We start from the raw sequence: 25,736 nt of genomic DNA on the forward strand, positions 1-25,736 counted from the left end.
CCAAAGTATAGCTTATTTGCATTTCCTAGACACGGTGACAATTGTCCTTACAATAATGTGATAAGTGGAACTTGTACTCAGATGAGTATTTTATATAGCTGGTTCTGAAATACAGGCTTGGACTCTCACAATAGCAACAGTCACCATATGTGCCATTATCAAACATTGGTTAGCATTAATAATTATGGCAAACATGGGTGTATGTTGTGAATAGGTTATGACTACCAGAGCTGTATTTACCGTATGGGCAAACTAGGCACATGCTTAGAGCAGCACTGTTAAGGGGGAAGTGCAGCAATAAGTTTATATTAATTTTCTGTATATATTTTTCATATGAATATTTTTATAACTACCTGGTCTTTTACAACCATGGATTTCCTAATAAAATAATGTAGGAGAGGTGATGGCTAGTGAGTCATAAGCATGTGGGGAGTATATTAATTCCCAGTGCCAAAGGCAACACTATCTGGTATAACTGTAAGATCGCCCTGATGGTGACCGTGTAATACTTAGGGAGACAGGTGTCACATTTTAGACAATCTCAAGCTTATTTTATAAGTATTTTGTAAATTGACACCTAAATATGCTGATACCTGCTGCAAAGAACTTGTGATGTAAGTAACCCAGCTTCAGACAGTAGTCTCAGAATATGATGTGTGATTAGTTATAAAAACGATAAATAGTGCACTCCATTCAGACCCTGAGTATTTGTGATTTGACACACATTAAATAGTATTTAAATTACACCTGCTGTATTCCTAGTGTATAAATAAAACATTTCTATTATAAGTATATGTTAAGATAATATGCAGAGATAGAGATGTGAAAACCTTTGCAGATAACTATTATTATCGTCAAAATAAAAAATAAAACTACATCCCTTTTAGATGGAAAGGGAATATATAATAATCTTAAAAGACAATATTTAATCTGTACAAATATACAGTAGAAACACTTACTTGGCAAAACCTTTAGCTTTGTCCCACTCCCAAAAACAACTCTTTGGTTGTTATTATCACAGCAGTTTATGCCACAACAAAAAGCCTAGTGTCATACAGTCCACTCTCCCCATCCCTGTATTCTAACACCTTTATTTTACAATTCATCTATGCTGTACTATGCATTGCATCATTTCCAATAATACTACTTTTACTAGGAGTCAACTGAATTTATTATAATAACATTTCTGTTACTTCAAATTTTTTACCCCCAGTGCATATACAGGACTCCAACATCATATACCTGGCATGGGGTCACTCACAACAATTAATTTATTATCTCTAGATTATGTAAATAAGTAATTATACAGCTTCTGCACAATTTTCAAGATATATATTTTCAAACACATTCATTGCACATAACTAAGAACTTGTCTTGTGTTTGTTATGTCTCACAAATAGTTATTTTGATCACACTTCATTCTATTTGTTAAATAAATTGTTACAAAAATATAAAAGGCATGTCAGTACTTACTGGGTGAGACTGATAACACTGTTCCAATTCCAAATGTGAGTTTATACCCATTTCCACTACCCCACAGTGACATCCTCATTAGCAAAAACACAGCCTCCTGCAGACTACTTTATATGAGACACAACTTTATTCATACTGTGAAATCACCCAGCTGAAAGGGATTAAAGCTATAAATGTGATGTTCTATAGGAGATAATTGTTTTGTAGATGATTGTAGGTTTGCTATTAAAAAAAAAAAAGTAAGATTGTACCACATAACCATGATCAGTATTTACATGAATCACACACTATTGATGGTTTGTGTTCTTCAGTACCAGCATCAAACACACACCCAATCCTCTCTGTAACCCAATTCTCTCTGATATGAACACTCTGTCAAAATGATACCAATGTGATCACTTCTCATATTATTGAAGCAAATAAAAGACCACTTACTGGGAATGACTGACAGTTGTGTCCCTGATCCAAAGATATATTTGTAGTTGTCATTGTCACAGTCAAAGGACCCTCAACAAAAACCTATACACAGTTAGTCAGTATATGAGCTTTCCATGCCTGTGTATGGAAAAGTGTCAATTGATTTTGCAGATCTTCTCTATCTCTGTTCATCTATTCTGTTTACTAGTTTTCAAGTTATAAACTATATAACTGAATGAACCTGGACTTCCTGGGTCAATAAATGATAATAAAAATCATCTAACCAAGTCAAAGCTGGCTACTTCAAGAGCACATAGAATATATGTATACCTGCAGTACTATGCAGGAGAAACTCAATTCACAAAAGATAAATACTATAATGCTACCGTCATCCTGACAACAAGCATTCATGTTCACTTATTGAATTAACTAATCTGTTTTGCGGTAGGCTGTCCCTATAATCATTAGCCATCTCACAAATTAGGGTATCCAGTATACTCAGCTAACATATTTATGTCACATTTTATTATAGGTAAACCTTTAATAAAATACAGATATAATATATATGTAAGTGTTGTAAGCGTTACCTTACTGCTTAAATGAACTATTAAGGATATTAGCGACTACAGCTTTGCTTTGATATAGTTAAGAAACTCCTTGGTGAATACTCTTAATATACAGTACAGGAGGTAAATTAACCCTTATATAGATTCTAAGGTTAACAGTTTTGTCTTTACCTAACAACAGCAATGAAATTAGCAGAGACACCATTAAGAAATGCACATACTTTCATAACAAAGTAAAATGCAGTAAGAACTACTTATATCAAGAGGATATTAGTAAGAGGATTATGATAATGTCAATGATAGTGATTATTATTATTATTATTATTATTAGTATTAATAGTATTATTATTATTATTTGTTTAATTCTTTCCAACTTCCCAATATCTGTATTACAAGAATAAGATTACAGACTTACTTGGAGACACATTAAGCTTTGTTCCTCTCCCAAATGTAATCTTATTGACTCCAGAAGTAGCCACAGTACTCAATGCCATTACAAAAAAATCATTCAGTTTCCTAGTTGTACTTTTCCAAATGACCTCACTAGATATATAACTGTTGCATCATTATATTTATAACAATTGTATAACTCAATTAATATTACTTCATGTCGACCACAAGAGGATAGTTGAGTTTTCTAAAATTGTATTTATTCCTAATGCTTTAGCTTTATACCCATGCTGAATGGCTGCTACCTTTTATAATTGTTTATGTTTAATGTGAAATAGGAACCATATCTATGAAAATATGTTAAGATAAATTCTAGGACATTTTTTTTTAAATGTGTTTTCTCTGTCAGAATTATACAAAATAATTTACAGATATTTACTAGCATTATTACTAAAACAAGCCTGTACAGAATGAACTATTAATAAGCGACACATTGACCTCTGAATGCAATCTATAATTAATATATATAATTAGTAATGCATGTAGTGTCTCCATTCCTTATAATTACATAAGTCTTCATACTCTTCACATAATATAAGTCTGATCAGGTAAGGTGAATACAGAGTTCTACACCTTACCATAGTAATAAGGTTTAGCTCAAAATGTTACATGGAAGCAAAATTCACTTTAATTATAATTCATATTTAATTATATTAAATGTTTTCAGCATGGGAGTACAAATAAATATATTAAGTAAAGGGAAAAAGAACTTACTTGGAATAATATTTAACTGTGTCCCTCCTCCAAATACCAGCTTTCCCAAAGTGCCCGAATTAACACACTAACTCACAGCTTTGCACTATCCTTCACCTAACTTACTGTAAGAACTGGATTTCAATCCATCCACCCAGACATTCATTGATGTGAAGATTTTGTTTTAGACTTTTTCTGACATATATTTACATCTGAAAGTATCTTGGTTGGTAATTTTGGACAGTCTGTATATATTATATGTAGGTAACACCTATTTTTCCATTATACACAAATAGACATCACTGTAGTGGCAACTACTCTATATTGCTTCTTCTTCTTCTTTAGAACTGATTTGATCAAAAAAATCCTAAACAATTTTTCTTAAGAAAATAATTACATGGAGAAACAAATAAATACATAATAACTGTATGTTTACTTACTCTCTGTCACTGTTAACTTTGTCCCACCACCAAATATGAGTTTGTAGCTACCTGTAGCAGGCACAGTGTGTAACCCCATAGCAAATATCAATGTATATGAATATAGTTATACCAGAAACACCTGTTCACTTATTTCAGATAGTGTCTCGCTACAAATGCTGGTAAGAACTCTATTGTCTAGTGGGGAAATTGGACAAAGCACTTTGTCTACTCTACAGCTTACAAAGCTTAAATAATACTAGTTCTACTACATAAAAATTGTTTTCCCCTTTTTATACCACAGACTAAACCATTGTGTATATTTTGCTGAGGGTAAACTCTTCCCACCAAACAATATTATATAGAATAATTAATTAATTTATCATATAAGGTCATAATTTTGACAGTGAGAGCTTCACATAAATAAATGTCCCATTTGTGATAGCATTTACTAAATTAAATCCTAATATATCGCAAATATGTATATAAAAAAATGTATATTAAAATCATTGTCAATTCTGAGAGGGTAAACCTGAACTCAAATAAATATTTTATATGTATGTAAATAAAAGTTTAGTAACTGAAAAATAATAACATTTTCTTACTTGTTAGGATATATATTTTTGTTCCTTCTCCAAAACTTGACATCAGAACATTAATCCAAACTCCAATATTACATACTGCATTATAATACACTATAATACATATTAGGCAGACAAAATAAAGGCTTGACAGTACAACAATAAATCAGCTCTGGTTGTATAATAAAATTATTAATCGCCTGCTAAATTATAAAAATTACTTTTTTCTTTCTTGTAAGCCATATATTATCTGGTGTATACATCTGAAACATTACAATATGAAGACAGATAGCTGGCATGCAGTGTGACATTGCATACATTTATCTACCAGCAATAACCAGCAATAACTTTCCATTTTCTACACTCTGTTTGTGTATAAAGTTCTAACAACAGAAAAATGTGTATCACATCTCACACAACTGAGTAATTTATTTTAGACTAATCAGTAAATAATGTGATGACTATACTGGCTCCATAGCTTATTATCACAACACAGGAGAGAAGGTGGTTTGGGTACTTACTTGGAATCACATTTAGTCTGGTACCCTTTCCAAATGTAAGTTTGTTATATCCAGATTGAGCACAGTGTTCAAAGACCTTTCATATACCCCCCAAATCACCTATGAAAGGGCATAACTTTCAATGGAAATAAAATACAAATCTATCTCCTTTCTCATTAGATATTATGCTTTAGTGATAATGAGACATAAATACTTAAGTGTAACTACATTAAGTAAAAGTAAAAACAAACTTACTTGGAATAATATTTAGCTGTGTTCCTCCTCCAAACACCAACTTCCCCCAATTCCCCGAATTAACACACTAACTCACAGCTTTACAATATGCTTCAAGTAACTTATTATAAGGACTAAACGATTTTCAATCCATCCACCCAGACATTCTTTGCCCTGAAGATTTTATTTTAGACATATTCTCAAACATCTCTACATCTGAAAGTATCATGTTGGTACGTTTAGATGCTATAAAGTATTTACTATAACGCTCACAGATTTTATCTTTGTGTACTATTTTGCCATTATATAAATATACACAATACTGTAATGGCAGCTACCATGCATTGATTCATATTTTAGAACTGGTTTAGTAAAAAAAAAAAAAAGTCCTAAAATCTTTCTTTAAGAAAATAAATATATGAACAAACAAATATATAAATAATTACTGTATTTATACTTACTCTGAGTCACTGTTAACTTAGTTCCACTGCCAAATATGAGTTTGTAGTTACTTGTGCTAGCCACAGTGTGTAGCCCCATAGCAAGTATCAATGTATATGAATACGTACAGTTGTACCAGAAACACCTGTTCAGTTATTTCAAAGTATGATCTAAGATAATGCCCTGCTACAAAGGTCGGTGAGAAATATATTGTATGTATATATATATATATATATATATATGTATATATATATATACATATATATATATATATATATATATATATATATGTATATATATATATATATATATATATATATATACATACACTATCTCATAATTGTGATTGCAAGGGCTTCACATAAATGGTTGTCTAAGTTAGTAAATACTAAAATATGGAACATGTCTATTTAAAAAAAGTACGTATAGTGGAAATTTAAATCATTGCCAATTCTGATAGTGTAAGCCTGGACGAATCAAAATTTCCTATACTTAGGATTAATTAATAATAATGATGTTAATTATATTGTATTTTCTGAGAACAGGAAAAAATCTCTTGTCACATTTCTAACATCTGAGTTGTTTACCTTTGCCCACTTAGTACTGTTCATTTAATTAAATATGTCTGGGCAACTGGGCAGCTTATATGACCTCAAACTTGCAAACCTGAGTCTCTCCAGGCACTTATCAATAGCCTTTGGTGAAAATATGTCTGGATACTAATAATGTAATAGACAAACTCACTCTATAGCTTATTATCACAACAGATTACAAAAGGTGGTTTGAGCACTTACTTGGAAGCACAATTAGCCTGGTACCTTTTCCAAATATAACTTTGTCATTTGCAAATGTATCACAGTGTTCAAGGACTTTTCATAAACCCCCCAACTCACATATGAAAGGGCATGCCTTTCAATGGAAAATACAGTATAAATTTAATGTATCAAATATTTTCTATAGCTCATCACAAATACTGAAGCGTATAAAGAAATATTAAGTAAAAGTTTTTAAAAAAACAAAAACATACTTGGAATAATATTTAGCTGCGTTCCTCCTCCGAATGCCAGCTTTGCCGAAGCACCTGCATTAACACACTAACTCACTGCTTTACACTATCCTTCAACTAGCTTACTGTAAGGACTGAAAGATGTTCAATCCATCCACTCAGACATTATTAGAAGTTAAAATTTGGTTTTATACATTTTCTCAAACATCTTTACATCTGAAAGTATCTTGTTTGGTATGTTTGAACTGTCTACATGCTATAAAGAATTTACTGTAACATTTACAAATTGCATCTTCGTGTACTATTTTCACATTATGCGCAAATAAACAAACTGATTTTTTTTGCAAAACTTTTAAATATATAAACAATCAAAATAAAATATTTTGACAAACACATAAATACATAAATAATAACTGCATTTATACTTACTCTGAGTCATTGTCAACTTAGTCCCGCCACCAAATATAAGTTTGTACGTATCTACAGTAGGCACAGTGTGTAACCACATAGCAAATAACAATGTATATGAATATGTACAGACACACCAGAATCACCATTTCAAAGTTATTTCAAAGTACGAACTAAGATAATGTCCTGCTACAAATTTTGATAAGAAATGTATTGTCTAATGACATGGCATACATTACGCTACCACCAGTTTGCAGATATTTAGAAGATATTTTATAAAGCATCAATCGATAGCTTTCCATTTTCTGCACTCTGGTTGTCCAGAATGTTTTATTTTCTGAGAACAGAAACATTTATTTCACCTGTCACATATCTGAGTCATTTACCTTTAACAACATTTTGGACAACTGGGCAGCTCTGATACTTTACAATGCCATTTTTATAAAAAAAATATCTTCCTACGTGTAAATAATGTAATGTATATACTGACTCTATAGCATAGAAGCACAGAAGGTGGTTTGGGAACTTACTTGGCATCACAGTTAGTCTGGTACCCATTCCAAATATAAGTTTGTCATATCTAGACTGAGCACAGTGTTCAAACACTTTTTATAAACTCCCCAGCTCACACATGAAAGGGCATGGCTTTCAATTGAAAACACAGTACAAATATATGCACTATGCCATTATAAATTATGCTTAAATGATGAAGAGTCCTAAGTTGTGTTGAAACATTGTCTATATCACAAATACTGGAGTTACTACATATAAATAATATTACACTAGGACTGTAACTTATTTTATTTCCAACAGATATTGTGACATTTCGTTGGATGGACTAATTGCTTTATTGGAAAGCCCGGACATTGTATATAATGTTCTCTCAACAGAATATAATACGGATAAACATAGTTAATATAAATAAATCTTTAGTGAACATTTTAGTAGATAATGTTATTTACAGTAAATAGTTAAGCTACTGTGTATATACATATGAAATCTGTTTCTAATTTCTTTTATGTACATTTTATATCTAGAAAAATGTTACTATTGCTAAGATAAAGTTTTACATGAACAAAGACTTACTTGGAATAATTTTGATTAATATTAGTTCTGCGATTAGTATTGTCACAGTGATACATGTTACTGCAAAAGCTTAAACTCCTTAATGGATTCATTTTATTGTCATGTCATACCTGTTGATTTGTGTTTTAGTTCTGTTTTATTAATACTGGGATTTTATTAACACTGAGATTTCAAATACAAATTGTCTAAAACAGCAACATTTAAATCAGTCATGGTCAACAGATGGCCATAGGTCTCCTAGCGGTTGACCTGAAACCCCCAGCTCATCCTACCTTATTGTCAGATTAGTTTGTTATAGCACTTTGCCTGCTGATATGTTATTACAGGTAGGTGTCTCTGTCATTGATTAAATGCACTATTTTATCGTATTACTGATATTGAGGTTAATGTACGGCCCTTTTGAAGGCCCCTGAAGTGAATCAGTTTGCCTATCACTGTCTTAAATGAACACAATATTCACTTATATTCATTTAATAATCAATATTCATTTAATATTGCATTTAAAGTCTGTTCTATATATATATATATATATATATATATATATATATATATATATATATATATATATTACTCAGTTTATGACAGAGGGGCAATAGAATATAATTCTCTCCCATTCTAATTGCTTACGTGTTTTAGATACCCACCCACAAATATATGAAAGCAATACATTTTTTGTGTTCAGAACATGATTAAGCATTTCAGCTTTATAATTATACTTACTAGGTAGGACAGTTAAGAATGTTCCTCTACCAAATGTGAGCTTATTCGTACTCCCAAAAGCTCACAGTGACATCCTCAATATCAAAAACCTATGACCTGACTTCAGAGAACTATTGTTTGGGGTGTAATAAATTAGGTAACTTTCTATAACATGGAAAATCACTGTACAGACAATCTGTTAATACACACCTAATTTGGTGTAATTTAGTATAAAAATAGAAATATAATTGGTGAATAAAATATATTTTTAACTGAATTACATAACACAGCAGACTTATCACTAAATTTTGAAATGTAATAGCCCAGTTTGATAATAATTATATTTATATGCTATCACGGTACTGTTACAATAGAATTGGGTTACTACCAAAATAGTTTTGATACAAAAGCTAAAGAAGAGATTAAACATAAACAACTATATATAAACTCATTCCACAGAACATGACACAGACGTACTAATTTAAATATGTGTTCTGGAACGTCTGGGCTAAAGTGATGTTTACAGATACTGCACTTTTTTTTTTTAACTCATGCTCATATTGGTATCACTAAACAAATCATAACTACTTACTGAGTAACACTGACAGTCTGGACCCTGTTCCAAATATATACTTGTAGTTATTATCACCACAGTAATACATGTCCTAACAGTAACTCACAGCGGACCATATGCTGAGTTAGGAGCAAAGCAAAAAAAGGAGTAAGTTTGCACCTTACAAAAACCAAATTGCATTGGAAAGGGAGGTAAATTTAAAACGTGGGGACTGATTAATAGTTGCGGTAGGGCATGTCCTGGATCAACTTAAATTTCAGTGTATAAACAAAGCTTTCAAGTATTTGTGAGCCACATTAAAAAGCAGCCAGTGTTCTCCATGCAAAAAAAATAATACATTCATTTGCACCCATTGCATTGTAATATGAGCAAATTTACTCCTTTTTTTTTGCTTTGCTGCTAACACAGCATCAGAGCCAGTGTATGTATAAACATCAACTATATAGTAATGTCAGAACAAAAGGCACATTTTCAGCATTAAGTACGAATAAACAGAACAAGGCTGCTTTTTACAGACTATTTGGCATATTTTCAGTAACACTATTTATTTGCTTTATTTTAAATATTTGTCAAGTATATCTATATCAACCATGTATTTGCAATATGATAAGAATACACTCACTTGGTTTCACATCTAATTTGGTTCCTCTTCCAAACAAGAGCTTGTCATTGTTATTACACAGTGATTTGTACCATTACAAAATAGAAACATGCATCACCAATGAACTATTACATAGGTATCCAACAGTTATGATTTTCAGCAAAATTTGTGGCTATTATATTTCCAAAACTCCACCTACAAAACAATTATTATCAATTGGATGAATTTATACACCCATTGTATGTCTAAGTTTTGCAAATTGCGCTGAATTGTTTTATAGGAGTACTATAACATGTTCTCTTTCTCAGAGCTATTTGTTAGTTAGAACAACTAATTATTAATCAGGTTTGATTGGTAATTTAATATGTTTACTGAATCACAAAATGCATTTATGTTATTATTCTTTTTTTCAATAGCACTTTCTCCCTCTCTCTCCCTATGCGCTGAATCTTTGCGACTGCATAGTGTGTGTATTCTAAACTTTTCTTTTTGTAGGTCCATTATGAATATTAATATTATTTTATTATAAATATAAGATCTGTCACACAAATATTCACCTCACCTAGAACAATTTATATTTGCACGGTAGTTTGCACAAAACATTGAGCATATGTAGAAACAGCATCTATACAAAACAGAGTGTGGCAAAAATATACTGATAATAAGTATAATTCTCCCATAGGATATACTGTTTTAGATAAAATATACACTAAAGGTTGAACCTTACTTGGTATTATATGGAGTCTGGTTCCACTTCCAAATACTAGCTTACTAGCTGTATTATACACAGTGATTCCGGTGATTACAATAATGTAATCCTGTCTAGTGTGGAATTTCTGTCAATATTTAGATGTTTTTACATTCACAACACAAAACGTCCATATATTATATATTCCAAAAATAGAAATATTACATAATGAAAAAAGTTTCTGGCATACAGACATGGATAGGTTGTGAATTTATATTTTTGTCATTATTAATATGTTGTTAATCCAATTAAAATATTCATAGTAAGCAGATAATGATGTAATTCTGCATATTTTGTTCTTATGAACTGTATCCTAATATGAATAGTGTTATACCAATCGCTAAATCAGATTTTGCATAGAGTATATTTATTTTTGCAGTTACTGTGTTTGTATTTGTCACATAGATGATACTTATGGTATGCCGATAATAAGTGTAATTAACCAATAGAATGTACTGTTTTAAAGAAATTTTATATTAAATGTTGATGCTTACTTGGTATTATATGGAGTCTGGTTCCTCTGCCAAAAACTAGTTTATCAGCTGCACCATACACAGTGATTGATCTGATTACAGTAATGTAACCTTGTCTAATTTCTGGCAATATATGGAGATTTTTGCAGTTATAAAGCTTCCATAGATTCCAAAAGATGAAATATTGGATAGTGAGAAAAGATTCTTACTGTATTTGTTATTATTTCTATGCGTCACATAGATGATACTTATTATATGTACCAGTTAGTTTTCCCCTCTTCCAAATATAACCTTTCTTACACAAATGTCCTTCAAAATGAAATATTCCAAACCACAAACTTTCTTGGCGGGCTCTTCTGTTACCATTTAATAAAATTGGTTAAAACAAATAATATCAATACTTACTGGGTGTAACCGCCAACAATGTCCCTCTCCCAAATATGAACTTGTTTGCAGATTGCACACAGTGATATCCTCTGTTATAAAAACATCAGCTTTCACTTGCGATCTATAGACTGAGTATGATAGGTGTGTGACAAAGAGTTATGTATTTTGTAATTACTGGTATAATTGAAATAAGTAAAAGCACATATAGGTAAAGTGCAGTAATATATTTTCTGAGACAATTTTGATACAGTAGGTAATACAAAAAAAATCCTCTAGATATGCCAACAAAATCTAACACAAACCTAAGTGACATCACAATGATCTGATGACTTATGCACTGTAAGAACTTTTCATTTTGCACTATGCATTTTGAGTCTGCAGACCCGCACATACACTTACAATTACTTACAAAACACACCTCATATTCACACAGAACCAATATTCTATAGGGGTCAGGAGTTCTCAGTTTCCACAACATTTGTAATTTCACCACTGATAGTCTATATTAGTGTTGGCTAACCTGTGACACTCCAAGTGTTGTGAAACTACAAGTCCCAGCATGCTTTGCCAATATATAGCAGCTTATTGCTGGAAGGGTATGCTGGGACTTTTAGTTTCACAACACCTGGAGTGTCACAGGTTAGCCAACACTGGTCTATATCCACTATCTACATAATGAGATCTATAGATAAGCGTGGACATTTCTCTATACCATAAAGTGTACTCTCATTTGTTTATATAAAATACATAATAGCAGAAGAATGTATTCACTGGGAGTAACAAGAAGTTTTGTTCCTGTCCCAAGTATGAATTTGCCCAAGTTGACATCACCCGGGGAGCTTTACAAAATCTCCCCAGCTGCCATATACACAGGCCATGCCAGGAACTGGCCTCTCACTCTGCACTCGTATTTGATTCATTAAACCAATTCCACATTCATGTACTGTAAAATGAACTCTTAGAATAAATTATTGTCTACAACAATGTGATTTCCTGCAATTACAATTAAATAATTACAACTCATTGCTAGCATTAATAATAAAAAATGAAAGCATATGTATAAAGGAAAAATCACACTTACGCAATCATTTTGTTGTATTTTTTAGATATTGTAGAACAAGTTATGTGACCATAAATAACTTACTATATCTATTTTACAATTTTAAAAAGGCAGCAGTAATTCCCAATTAATTATTATGTAGCATACCAAATTTTATGATTTGTAACAAAATGTGTGGCTAAAGTAACTTAATATTACCTATAATTCCGCTTGTAAAATCCATATAATCAACTGGATCACTATTATAAACCAGTTTTTCTGTCTAGTCCCACATGTTGCACTACTTTTCTCTTTTGTAATATTATTGCACATTATATTTATAAATACTTTTGTTAATTAGGACAAGTAGTTATTAGTAAGGTTTCAATGATAATTTAATATGTTTTCTGAATGTCAAAAAACATTAAAGATTTTCATATTTTTGCAACAATACAAACTCTCTGCCCCTCTCTGTACAGTGAATATGTTCTACGGTATAATGTGCGGTGTCTGTATTCTCAACTTTCCTTTAAATATAAATACAAGACATATTACAAAAGAATATTCACCTCTCCTACAGCTATTTATATTTGCACAAAACATTGAGCACATGTAGAAACAACGGGCCTGATTCATTAAGGATCTTAACTTAAGAAACTTCTTATTTAAGTCTCCTGGACAAAACATGTTACAATGCAAGTGGTGCAAATTAGCATTCTGCTTTGCACATAAGTTAAATACTGACTGTTTTTTTCATGTAGCACACAAATACTTGATAGCTTATTTGTACACTGAAACTTAAAGTTGATATTTGTGTGCTACATGAAAAAACAGTCAGTATTTAACTTATGTGCAAAACAGAATACTAATGTGCACCCCTTGCATTGTAACATGGTTTTGTCCAGAAGACTTAAATAAGAAGTTTCTTAAGTTAAGCTCCTTAATGAATCAGGCCCAACATCTATTAAAAACAGAGTGTGGCAATGATATACCGATAATAAGTACTATTTTAGAGAAAAAATAAACTCAAGGTTGATGCTTACTTGGTATTATATGGAGTCTGGTTCCTCTGCCAAATACTAGTTTATTAGCTGTTCCCAACACAGTGATTGATCTGATTACAATAATGTAATCCTCTCTAGTGTGGAAAACACTGCTAATTTGTCCCAATATTTAGAGATGCTTACATTTGCAGTCGCAAAACTTCAATATATTCCAGGACATATTACATAATGAGAAAAGATTCTGTTATACAGACAGGGAGAAGATGTGAATTTAAATATTTGTCATTGTTAATATGATTTTTCTACAATTCAAAATTTCCATAGTAAGTAAATTATGTTGAATAAAAAAAATATACAGTTTCTTTAACCACCATAAGTAGCCTATACATTTGATATTGTATCCTATACTAACTAAATAACATCCATACTTACTGGGTGTAACAGCCACCAATGTCCCTCTCCCAAATATGATCTTGTTGCCATATTCCACACAGTGATATTCTCTATTATAAAAACATCACTTGCGATCTATAGATTGAGTATGACGGGTGTGTGACAAGTAGAACAATATTTTTGTAATCACTTGTATAATTGAAATAAATAGAACAAACACATATGCTAAGGTGCATTAATACTTTTTTCTGGGAAAAGTGTGATAAAGATGTTAATACAAAGTGTTTTCTCCAGACATGCCATCAAAACTCTAACACAAAACCAAGTACTTAGCTTATATCATAATGATCTAATAATTTATGCACTATAATAAACTGTGCTTTAATACAATGTAAAACCTGTAATATTTCTATTACATAAAGCATGCTGTCACTTGTTTATATAAAATATATAACAGCAGAAGAAAATACTCTGCAGCCCAAAATATGACTTTTTTTTATACACAGGTGTCTCAGATCTTGTACAGATCTGAGACACCTTGTTAAGACAAAATTAAAAGTGACGGGACAGTCTTTTGAAATTGTGAAATCAATAATAGAGAAACCGAAACAAATTCTAACTTTTTTTCAAAGGGTGAAATCATGTCTGTAGTGTTCTAAATTATGCTTATTCATCAGTTTTATAATAAATAACTCACTGTTTTGAACTATAATTTTGGTACCAACGAGTGGACTTGTCAGAAATACCACTCAGAGAAAACCCTTACACAAACCTTCCATAGAGTAATGTCTTAAGTATCCTGCCCATCAAAGTGATTGTCCATGAACCATACATGTAAATTCTGTTTTCTTTAAAAGAAAAAATATCAATATGGGATTTCCGATTATTAGCATTTAGTAATTCTCTCCATTCGTGACATTCTCTTTCAGATAGATAGCTAGCTCTCTAGATAGATAGATAGATAGATAGATAGATAGATAGATAGATAGATAGATAGCTTGATAGATAGATAGCTAGCTCTCTAGATAGATAGATAGATAGATAGATAGATAGATAGATAGCTCTCTAGATAGATAGATAGATAGATAGATGTAATCAGAAACTCCACACAGCTCTATAGACATATAGATATAACTGTTTAAGATAGTCAGGTATTAGCTATCCCTCATTGTTTAGTATGTGTCACATTCTATATATAATACAATTAATTAATACATTAATACATGTTTCATATATATTCTCTACATCAGAACTTACTTGTTATTGTAGTTATTTTTTCAGATACTTGTTAAAGAGATTTCAGGTGTCCTAGAGTAACCCACTGTGTTACATATCCATCCAAAAACATAATGCCTATGAAAGTAATTTGTGCTGCTGGAGTTTACCCACAGGCACATTAAAGGATATTTATGACCTACTTCTCATACATGTATCTAGGTAAGTAAGTAAAGGGGGCACATTATATAAAGCACAGTAAAGTATGTTGATAACTATATGTGTACAAAACATCTTTTATAGGGAACCTGTTTAATTTATGTGACTGAAATGTACATAACTTACTGTATACAGTAGTCCATGCAGGCCCACTATTCCTGAAATGCTTAGTTCTCAGATATCTATCTTTGTATCTGTGTTCTTCACTTCACTTTTACTAACAATCCTTCAGTAATTTGTTTCAAGTGTATTCAAAGGATAAGGATAAGAGATCTTAAGGCCTAGTTTACACACAAAGATGGACCTTGCCTTTGTATTAAATGAAAAATGTGTTAAACAGCAACTCTAGGCTTACTGATTTATTATAGTCATTAAGTTCCATAAGTATGTGATGTTTTGAAGACTCTTTTTACAAACCACAAAAAATTGCTGGACAGCACTTCTTCTTTATAAGTATACACCCCTTTTGGACTTTGGGAACACCAGTGTAATATCAATCTGCTTCAAAATTTGCGGGCCGGATACTCTGCAATATGTGCCTAGTGAAAACAGTAAAAGGTCACTTCAAAGTCCGGCCAATTACTATTTTAGGATCGCCCTTCTATTATTTTGAATTCCATCCTTCCATACCTTCCATATTAATCATGAGTAGGACATAGAGAGGTATATTCAATTAGGTTTCTGGTCCGCGGGAACGCTCCGGAACGGGCCGCAAAGTCAATCCTCGGTACCGTAATAACGTGGATTTGAGTGTGCACCCCCCATAGGGTTACGTAGGAAAATCCGCGTTATTGCGGTACCATATTACTGTCAATACTGCCCAGGTTCCGCGGTAACGCGCGTTACTGCGGACCGGAAACCTAATTGAATATGCCCCAGAGACTGTTGTTATTATATTAACATCCACTAGTGAAACCAATATGTCAAACCAGGCTACTTGTGATCTTTGCCTTTTAGCAACCCTCCTTAAAGTCCTCTTGCCTTGTACAATTAACTATTGTCACTTATCGTACTGATCAGTGCTTAGCAGGGTAATGTTAAATCAGCTCAGAGAACTATTTAATCCTTGGTGTACAGTTTTAAGGACTGCACTGTAAAGAGACATAGGCAGGGCCGCCGAGAGGGGGGGGGAGCGGGTACAGTTTACCCGGGCCCGGCCATGCCAGGGGGCCCGGGCCGGGCCCCCGCTGCTAATTAATTTTTTTTTTTTTAATTTTTCTGTCTTGCGCTTTTTTTTTTAACTTTTTTTTTTTTTTTTTTTTCCGCGGGAGGGGGGGGGGGGGGAGGGGGGGTCTTGGGTTTCTTGGGAGCTGGCAGGAAGAATAAATTAAAAAAAATAAAATAAAATAAATACTCACGTGATCGCGCGGCTCCGTGTCCCTCCTCTCCTCCATTCACACTGACTGCCGGGCGTGACGTCATCAAGTCACGCCTGTCAGTCAGTGAGGAGCGCCGCAGCCAGCAGGAAAAAAGAAGACAGAAGAGGAGACAGAAGAGCAGAAAAGAAAAGAAAGAAGTTGACAAAAGGTAAGTAAAGAAACGGAGAGGCAAGGGGAGGAAAACAGAGAGGGACAGTACTATAAAGAAAGGGGACAGAGAAACAGAGGAGGAAAAAAAGGAGAGAGCCACAGAGGAATAAAAAAAAATTGGGGAAAGAGGAACAGAGGAGGGGAAAAAAAGTGGGAGAGAGGAACAGAGGAGGGAAAAAAAGGAGAGAGCCACAGGGGAATAAAAAAAAAAGTGGGAGAGAGGAACAGAGGAGGAAAAAAAGGAGAGAGTCACAGAGGAATAAAAAAAAATTGGGGAAAGAGGAACAGAGGAGGGGAAAAAAAGTGGGAGAGAGGAACAGAGGAGGGAAAAAAAGGAGAGAGCCACAGGGGAATAAAAAAAAAAGTGGGAGAGAGGAACAGAGGAGGAAAAAAAGGAGAGAGCCACAGAGGAATAAAAAAAAATTGGGGAAAGAGGAACAGAGGAGGGGAAAAAAAGTGGGAGAGAGGAACAGAGGAGGGAAAAAAAGGAGAGAGCCACAGGGGAATAAAAAAAAAAGTGGGAGAGAGGAACAGAGGAGGAAAAAAAGTGGGAGAGAGGCACAAAGTAAAAAAGAAGGGGGAAAAGCAGCATGGAGGTCGCAGTGTGAGCATAAGGGGGTACAGTGTAGTTGTGATGAAGGGGCACAGTATTGTGTGTGTAATGGCACAGGGGGCTTGTTGCAATGTAGTGTGTGTGAGGTAGGTGGCAGCTAATTAATGGGCGCTATTTTGTTTGTAGGGTGATGGTGAGGCAATTTAATAGTAGGGACTATTAATTTAAGATGGGGTGGTTTGGGGGCTATTGAATCTTGGGGTGAGTTTAGGGAGAATGAGGTCTATTTATTAAATGTGACTATGAATTATTTAATGGCAGTGATGGTTGCGGGAAATAGGTATTGCTGGGGCTGTTTGCAGGAAGGGATATAGGTTTATTTATTAAATGTGAATAGTATTATTTTAATGTTGGGGCTGGAGGAAGGCCTAATTATTAATCGTGGGTGCTATTGATTTAACGCTGGGGCTGGCTGTAATTTTCTAAATGTAGCCATTTTTTTTTCAAAATAGGTCCTTCAACATTTCTGGATCCGGACAAGCCACAACTAAAGAAAGCCGCAGCCACAGGTGGAGAAAGTGAGAAGAACAGGTAGGAGAGAGCAGCACAGTGTGTGAAATGTTGTGATTCTAGTAGGGACAATACCAATTTTTGGTGAATGTTGTGTCCAATGTAAGGTGTAGGCCAAGACTGAACTGTTTGTGTACACACTGCATTGTTTGTATACTACCCTGTGGTGGTAGATGTCCTGAAAGTCAGGAGTGCTTGAACATATGTGACGCTCCGGCGAATTGAGAGCCTAGTGGTTTTTATGTTAGCCACGCCCCAATGGCACGTTTGCCACGCCCCCAAATGCATGACCACACCCCCCAAAAATTTTGCACTGCCGTTTGGCTAGCCACGCCCCTGAATATATGACCATATACCTTACGGCGGCGCAAAAAATTTTTGGGGCTTACTTCACTATGAGGGGGGCCCCATGAATTTGTTGTACCCGGGCCCTGAATTCTTCTTGGCAGCCCTGGACATAGGGGAACTTGAGAGGGTTCTAAGAGGGCAAGATCCCAATTGTAAATAGAAAAATATGGTTTCACCTTGAGCATAGGAAGGGGTTTCAAAAAGAATTTAAGCTATATTTGTAACTGAAACACTGAGAGTTTTGTTTTGCTTTTCTCTGGATCAGCACAATTATAAATTATAATGGGTTGATGGACCTGTGAGTATTTTCAACTTTCCAAATTATCTAACTATCCAACTATGTAAAGTGAAAATCCTAAAAAAACAGGTGGACTTTACAGGTAGTCCATACAAAATTGGAGATCTCTGTTTTTTTAACCCTGAAGGAAAAACCCTGCTACAGCTACAGTAGTAGAATGGTGTGGCGTGTGGTAAAACCATATACCCAAGACACTGTTAATTAAAATGTAAGCAATCAAATGCCTGGGGATGCAGCTGCTGGGCCATCTAGTCTTGATGAGGAAAAGGAGGAGGAAGATAGTCATACTAAAATGAGCATTGGTGCTGTTAAAAGATTGAAGAGTAATCCCTCCTTCTTTATTAGCAGCAGCTTCACCTGAAAATCAGAATGTTATAGAACAGATCTTGTTCACTTTTGTATAACACTTTGCCACAGATGTTGCTATCTGTGAATACCTTTATGTACAAGGCATTAGAAAAGCAAAATGTCACTTACTAGCCCTCTAGTCTTGTGTTCTCTTTGCTGGTGGTGATGGTAATTGTGAGGGAGGAAAATCTTCCTTTCTAGTCTAGATGAATGCCCAGGTTCACAAAATGGAGACCCTTGGCTATGCCTAGTGCAATGCAAGAAAAGCAAATAGCTTGACCCTCTCAGAGCTGCTGCAGGAGAGCTCCTACCTCCAGTATTTGGACCCCGAGCACACTCTAGTGAAGTATAGGTGTCAGGTAGTGACCCTCTGTTGAGACTAAATCGCATATCCAGGAGCAGCCTGAGCAAATGTGACAGGAGGCTTCCTGATCTTCCTTGTTGGACTGATGTATTGCAGATAAGGCAAGGGGCAATCTCATTGTCATACACTGTCTTCCCATCCAGTAGTTTAAAGAGCTCACAAAAAGGAAGGGATATCCGGGAACAGCTGCCTACATCATGCTGCATGCTGAGATTCAGGGACAGGATCAGCAAAGCCAGCCTGAGAACAACATGCAACCATCTTTGCTGAGAAATCAACAACAGGGGGAACCAGCACTACATTCACCTCTGCAACAATAAAGACAGTGCTAGCATCAATGGGAATGGAAAGCATCTCTATCATCTATGACTCACACAGCATGCATCTAGGCTCAAAAGCAATAGCCTTCTGTTCCATGCCCACACCACCACTAACTGTCATGGCCCAGAGGCGGAGTTCCATCTTGCCATGCTTGGACAAACTAGCAGGTCCCTGGAGTGTACTCCTGGTGATAACAAGGCCTATGTATTACATACTCTTAGTCGATGGCTGCATGCATCCCTATTACTATCATGCTATTACACTGTTTAGAATACAGATAACCACCTGTAGGTATACCATGAAGCAAATGCTATTTTTATTTATGGGCTATACAACGAATCTACGCACAATACCATTTATCTACACCTCTTCAAAAGGCAAACAAAGCTCATGATAACAGACAAAGATAGCAGTCATTCAGTTTGGCAACAAAATATTAGAGTCAAATATCACTAGTATGAATAAAAACCCAGGTTGCAGAGCTAGAGCCCTTGTGTTATAATTTCTTGCAAGGATGGATGTAACATCTCCTCTAATCCTGCGCTCTAGACACCTTACTTCTGATAGGTGGTGACTGGATCTGCGTCTCTCTGCTTTTGGTACACACATACAGTCACTCAGTCCCATGCACTAGTCTGGGTTTATCTCTACTTTGCAGCCGGATGAGGGTGCACACCCAAATCCTAGAGTCTGCAGTCAGTTCTCACTCACTTTGGTTCCTCATTTTGGAGCACATTTCTCTGGGAACAAAGAAATTCCAGCCATTTGGCAAGTCGGCGCAATCTTGGATTTTTCACATGGTCCCTTGCACCCTCTCCTTCTGTTGGCCTCAAACAGTTTGAAGCAACTCCAACCCCCCCTTTGAGCATCCTGTAAAGATAACCAGATTCTCCTGTTACTTACCTACCACTTATCCACCTGGGAAATGTCAACAAAAAGGAGAGGATAGTGCCTGCGAGACAATCCTGGCTGACTGTACTACTGTTCTCTGCATGGCCTTGAACTGCCAATGCCGGATACTTGATATCTGAGGTATGCAGTAGAGATGTTCACTGGCCCCAGTGATTTGGTTCTGGTTTTGGTTTTGTATCTGTATTAACTTCGTGTTTTGGTTTTGGTTTTGGCAAAACCACCCTGAAGTATTTTGGTTTTGGATCTATATATTTTGTATAAATTGCTAAAATATGCTAAAATCATATCATTTTGCTCTTTTTTTGTTACTACATTATTATTAACTTCAATAACACTAATTTCTAGTCATTTCCAGTCAATTTTGACCACCTCACAGGTCACAATATTATTTTCATCCACATTCAGCAAAGACTGCAGTGAGCTGGCTGGATACTAAGAGACAGAGCAACGTCACAAACACTCGGCAGTTAATAGCACATTGAGGTAACATTGCCACACAGCAGTGGCAGAAAAGAAAAGTTGTACAAGATGGAATTGTGCTTGGGCCCTTTCACCCACCCATATGTTGGATATTAAAAAGGACATGTACAGTTTAACAAACCAAGCACTTCAGCGACAAGGAGTGCCTCTTTTTTGGCTGAAGTGCTTGGTTTGTTTGAGCCCCCACAGAACAAGCTACCATTACCTTAGCTGCCTTAAGCCCAACAGTGCTGTCAATTAACTCTACAGTGGCAAGATGTTGTTGTCATCATCCTCATCCTCACCCTCATCAGTGTGTACATAATCTTCACACAATATTAGTTCATCCCCGCTGGAATCCCCCATTACAAAAGTCTCTATACTTTGATGCAATTGGCGGTAAAGAACTTCCTTGTGGAATTTGTAGTTCATTTTACAGCAGAGCTGTCATGATTTTTGGGAAATTCTTTTAGACCAGACCAAATGACAAAGTGTTGTGCTGACTCATCTGCATCACAACTGCGTGTCTTGGTAAAGTTACGTTTCTTCCTAGCAGTAGCCTGGAACTTTGTTGGACCTTTGCGTGTAAATATATATATATATATATATATATATATATATATATATATATATATATATATATATATATATATCTATCTATCCTGCCTGTAGTACTACTGTTCAACCAAAGGGGCCTCTGTGGTACTTAGACTGCTCTCTTACCTGCCAGAGCTGCCTCGTTACTCCAGAATGCTTAGCACCTGCCTCTGGCCTATTAAACCCTGCTTGTCCCAGCAGCCTTTGCCTTATCATCTGTTGAAATTACCTGTGTTGCTGTTTTTGTGGCCTATCCTGATTGATCTCCTGGAATTGACCTCTGCTTGTCCCTCCATTTTTGCACCTCTCTCTGTGACCCCTGTACCTGCTTGCAGCTCTCCAGTGTTTCAGTTTTATCCTGCTTTAGAGCATTATCACCAAAACCTGCTTTCAGCTCTCCAGTGTTTCTGCATTATCCTTCTACAGAGTATTACCACCAATACCTGCTTTCAGCTCTCCAGTGTTTCAGCTTTATCCTGCTGCAGAGTATTACCACTAATATCTGCTTTCAGCTCTCCAGTGTTTCTGCATTATCCTTCTGCAGAGTATTACAGGTGCTTGGATCTAGCTGAGAGAAGGGAGTTAGCTGATACTGGTATGCTTGTTAACATTTTGGGTAGAGAGGCATGTTGGCAATGTTATGTTTTTTTCTTTACCAATGTAAAAGCTTGGTTTTTGGATTTCAGTTTCCCTGACTTAAACCTGCTCTGCCCTTGAGCATAGTCTTTTGTAGATGACATAGAAGAACTAGTATCATCATGACTGGTGCCAGCAGCTGGTTGCCATATCGATGGCACTGAGCAATGGCACTGGTGGAGACTGACATGAACACTGCTACCCATTCTGTTTCTGTGTGAGCAATGGCACCGAACAATGTCATTGAGACTGGAGAGTAGAGATGGTCACTGACCCCCGTGTTTTGGTTTTGGATTCGGTTTTGGATCTGGATTACCGTCGTGTTTTGGTTTTGGTTTTGGTTTTGCAAAACCGCCATTGCGTGTTTTGGTTTTGGTTTTGGTTTTGTTTGGTTTTGTTTTGCTATTTTTTTGGAAAATCCATGTTTTTGGGCCTAAATTAACCCAATTTAGTGCTCCAACTGTTTTAGAGACAAGTAATCTAATTGTTGAGGTAATAAATCATCCAAAAAAACAGTTTAATTCTTCGTTGGTAGGCCTTCATTTATTCTACACACAAAACAGATTGTCTTCCTCTCCATCTATGCATATTGGCAATGCAGCCATCGTCTTTAGATGTATATTACACCCTACACTTATAGTTAAATATGTAAAGAAATGGAAAAAGACAGTTTGCTTTCTGTCTCTATAGGCCCCCCTCCACTTTTTTAAAAAAACTAAAAATTCAGCCATTATAGACTGTACAATATTAATTTACATGGAGAAAGCCAGTTTGGTTTCTGTCTCTCTAGGCCCCCCTTCACTTGTATAAAATACCAAAAAATCCAGCCGTTATAGACTGTACAATATTAATTGACATGGAGAAAGCCAGTTTGGTTTCTGTCTCTCTAGGCCCCCCTCCACTTGTATAAAATACTAATAAATTCAGCCGTTATATACTGTACAATATAAATTGAAATGGACAAAGGCAGTTTGGTATCTGTCTGCATCAGATCCTCTCTCCACTAGGAGTAAAATAGAAAACTATTCAGCCGTTATATAATCTAGAATATAAATAGAAATTGAGAAAGGCAATTTGGTATCTGTCTGCATCATAATCATCAACATCATCATTAGCGCCCTCGTCGCCTACACAAATCTCCCCCTCATCCTCTTCTAATTCCAAAGTGGCATCCTCAATTTGTGTATCACCGGCTACACTCGGGCTATTAAGGCACACATCAGCAGAATGCTCACTATTAGACATCCCACTGTTGGATGGACTCTCCACAGGAATTGTTGTCATTTGTGAATCAGAGCAAATATTCTCCTGTAATGCTTCACTGTTATCTTGCAGCTCGGCTTTGACGCGTAACAGTAGTTGTGCACCAATTGTAGGCTGGGTAACTTTTTGGGATCTGCCACTAATAGCCAAAGGTGAATGCCTCATTCTCTCTTTGCCACTGCGTGTGTAGAATGGCATGCTTGCAATTTTTTTTTTATCGTCACTTAACTTTTGCTCAGTTACACTTCTTTTTCGCTTCAATACAGTAAAAATTTTTTTGGTTTTTGTTTTTTGCACTAATTTGGAAACACTCTGTTGTTTGACATCACCTTGGCCAGATGACGTACTGGGAACACTAACATCAGGACTGGTGACAGAACCTGGTTGCTCATTCAGATCATATGTGGACTGCTTTGAATCCATTCTGAGCGCAAACCACTGGGGAGTGCTAAAAATTATTTGGTAGATACTGCTGACAGATATGACTTTTGACAGCCAGAAATATTAATGCACAATTAGGGAGGACACCCCAAAAGCACTGAGGAGTGCTAAAAATTATTTAGTAGATACTGCTGACAGATATGACTTTTGACAGCCAGAAATATTAATGCACAATTAGGGAGGACACCCCAAAAGCACTGAGGAGTGCTAAAAATTATTTAGTAGATACTGCTGACAGAAATGACTTTTGACAGCCAGAAATATTAATGCACAATTAGGGAGGACACCCCAAAAGCACTGAGGAGTGCTAAAAATTATTTGGTAGATACTGCTGACAGATATGACTTTTGACAGCCAGAAATATTTATGCACAATTATGGGGGACACCCCAAAAGCGCTGGGGAGTGCCAAATATGAAGAAAAAATAATAAACCTCTATCCTCCTCTCTGCACTAGCGATTTTGGTTAGAGCAATTGCAAGAACAATATTGTATTCTCTGTCCCTGCTCTAATTAGCCTATGACTACACCCTGCTCTCTCCCTCTGTCAAATGGCGATGGATTGCTGTGGAGGCGTGTATTTATAAAGTTGAAGTATCGCGAGAACCGAGCCCCGAGATCCGACGACGTCACAATGACGTTCGGCCTCGATTTGGATTCGGAACGGGCGGGAGAATACCGAGCTGCTCAGCTCGGTACTCGGATACCCAAAGTTCGGGTGGGTTCGGTTCTCGGAGAACCGGACCCGCCCATCTCTACTGGAGAGTGACAAAAACACTGGCACCCCTCCTGTTTACTTTCTGTATGAGCAGTGGCACAGAGCATTGTCAGTGGAGACTGATAAGAACACTGCTCCCACTCCTGTTTCTGTGTGAACAATGGCACAGAGCAATGTCACTGGAGACTGGAGAGTGAGAAGAACACTGTCTGCTACCCCTTTTTCTGTGTGAGAAAAGGCACTCAGCAATGTGTCTGGAGACTGGAAAGTGACAAGAACACTGCCACCCCTGTTTCTGTTTTAGCAATTGCACTGATCAATGGCACTGGAGACTGCTAAGAACACTGTCACTCCTCCTGTTTTCTGTGTAAGCAATGGCACTCAGCAATGTGACTGGAGAGTGACAAAGACACTGCCACCCTTCCTGTTTCTGTGTCTGCAATGGCAGCAGAGACTGATAAGAACACTGCCACCCCTCCTGCTTTGTGTGTGAGCAATGCCACTCGGCAATGTGACTGGAGACTGGAGAGTGACAAGGACACTGCCATACCTCCTGTTTATTTATGAGCAATGGCACACAGCTATGTCACTGGAGACTGATAAGAACACTGCCACCCCTCATGTTTCTTTATGAGCAATGATGCTGACCAATTGCACTGGAGACTGCCAAGAACGATCCTACCTCTTCTTTACCTGTCTGTGAAATGGCGCCGGATCTCTGTGGAGGGCGGTACTTATGAAATCCAAAACTCAC

At 35.7% G+C, this 25,736-nt stretch overlaps 1 protein-coding gene across 6 annotated transcripts in view; it reads right to left on the reverse strand.

The window, feature by feature from the left end:
• Nucleotides 1-25,736, reverse strand: part of LOC142158151 (T cell receptor alpha chain MC.7.G5-like) — a 350,867-nt gene that overhangs the window by 46,516 nt on the left and 278,615 nt on the right. For 5 of the 6 annotated variants that reach the window (XM_075211852.1, XM_075211843.1, XM_075211869.1 and 2 more), the window contains exon 3: nt 5,355-5,421. The exons of the other annotated variant lie outside the window; for it this stretch is intronic. In XM_075211852.1, the coding sequence (XP_075067953.1) occupies nt 5,355-5,421 (67 nt within the window). The remainder of the gene's footprint in view (nt 1-5,354; nt 5,422-25,736) is intronic. 6 annotated transcript variants of the gene reach the window in all.

This window comes from Mixophyes fleayi, chromosome 1 (assembly GCF_038048845.1).
Source record: "Mixophyes fleayi isolate aMixFle1 chromosome 1, aMixFle1.hap1, whole genome shotgun sequence".
NCBI lineage: Eukaryota > Metazoa > Chordata > Amphibia > Anura > Limnodynastidae > Mixophyes > Mixophyes fleayi.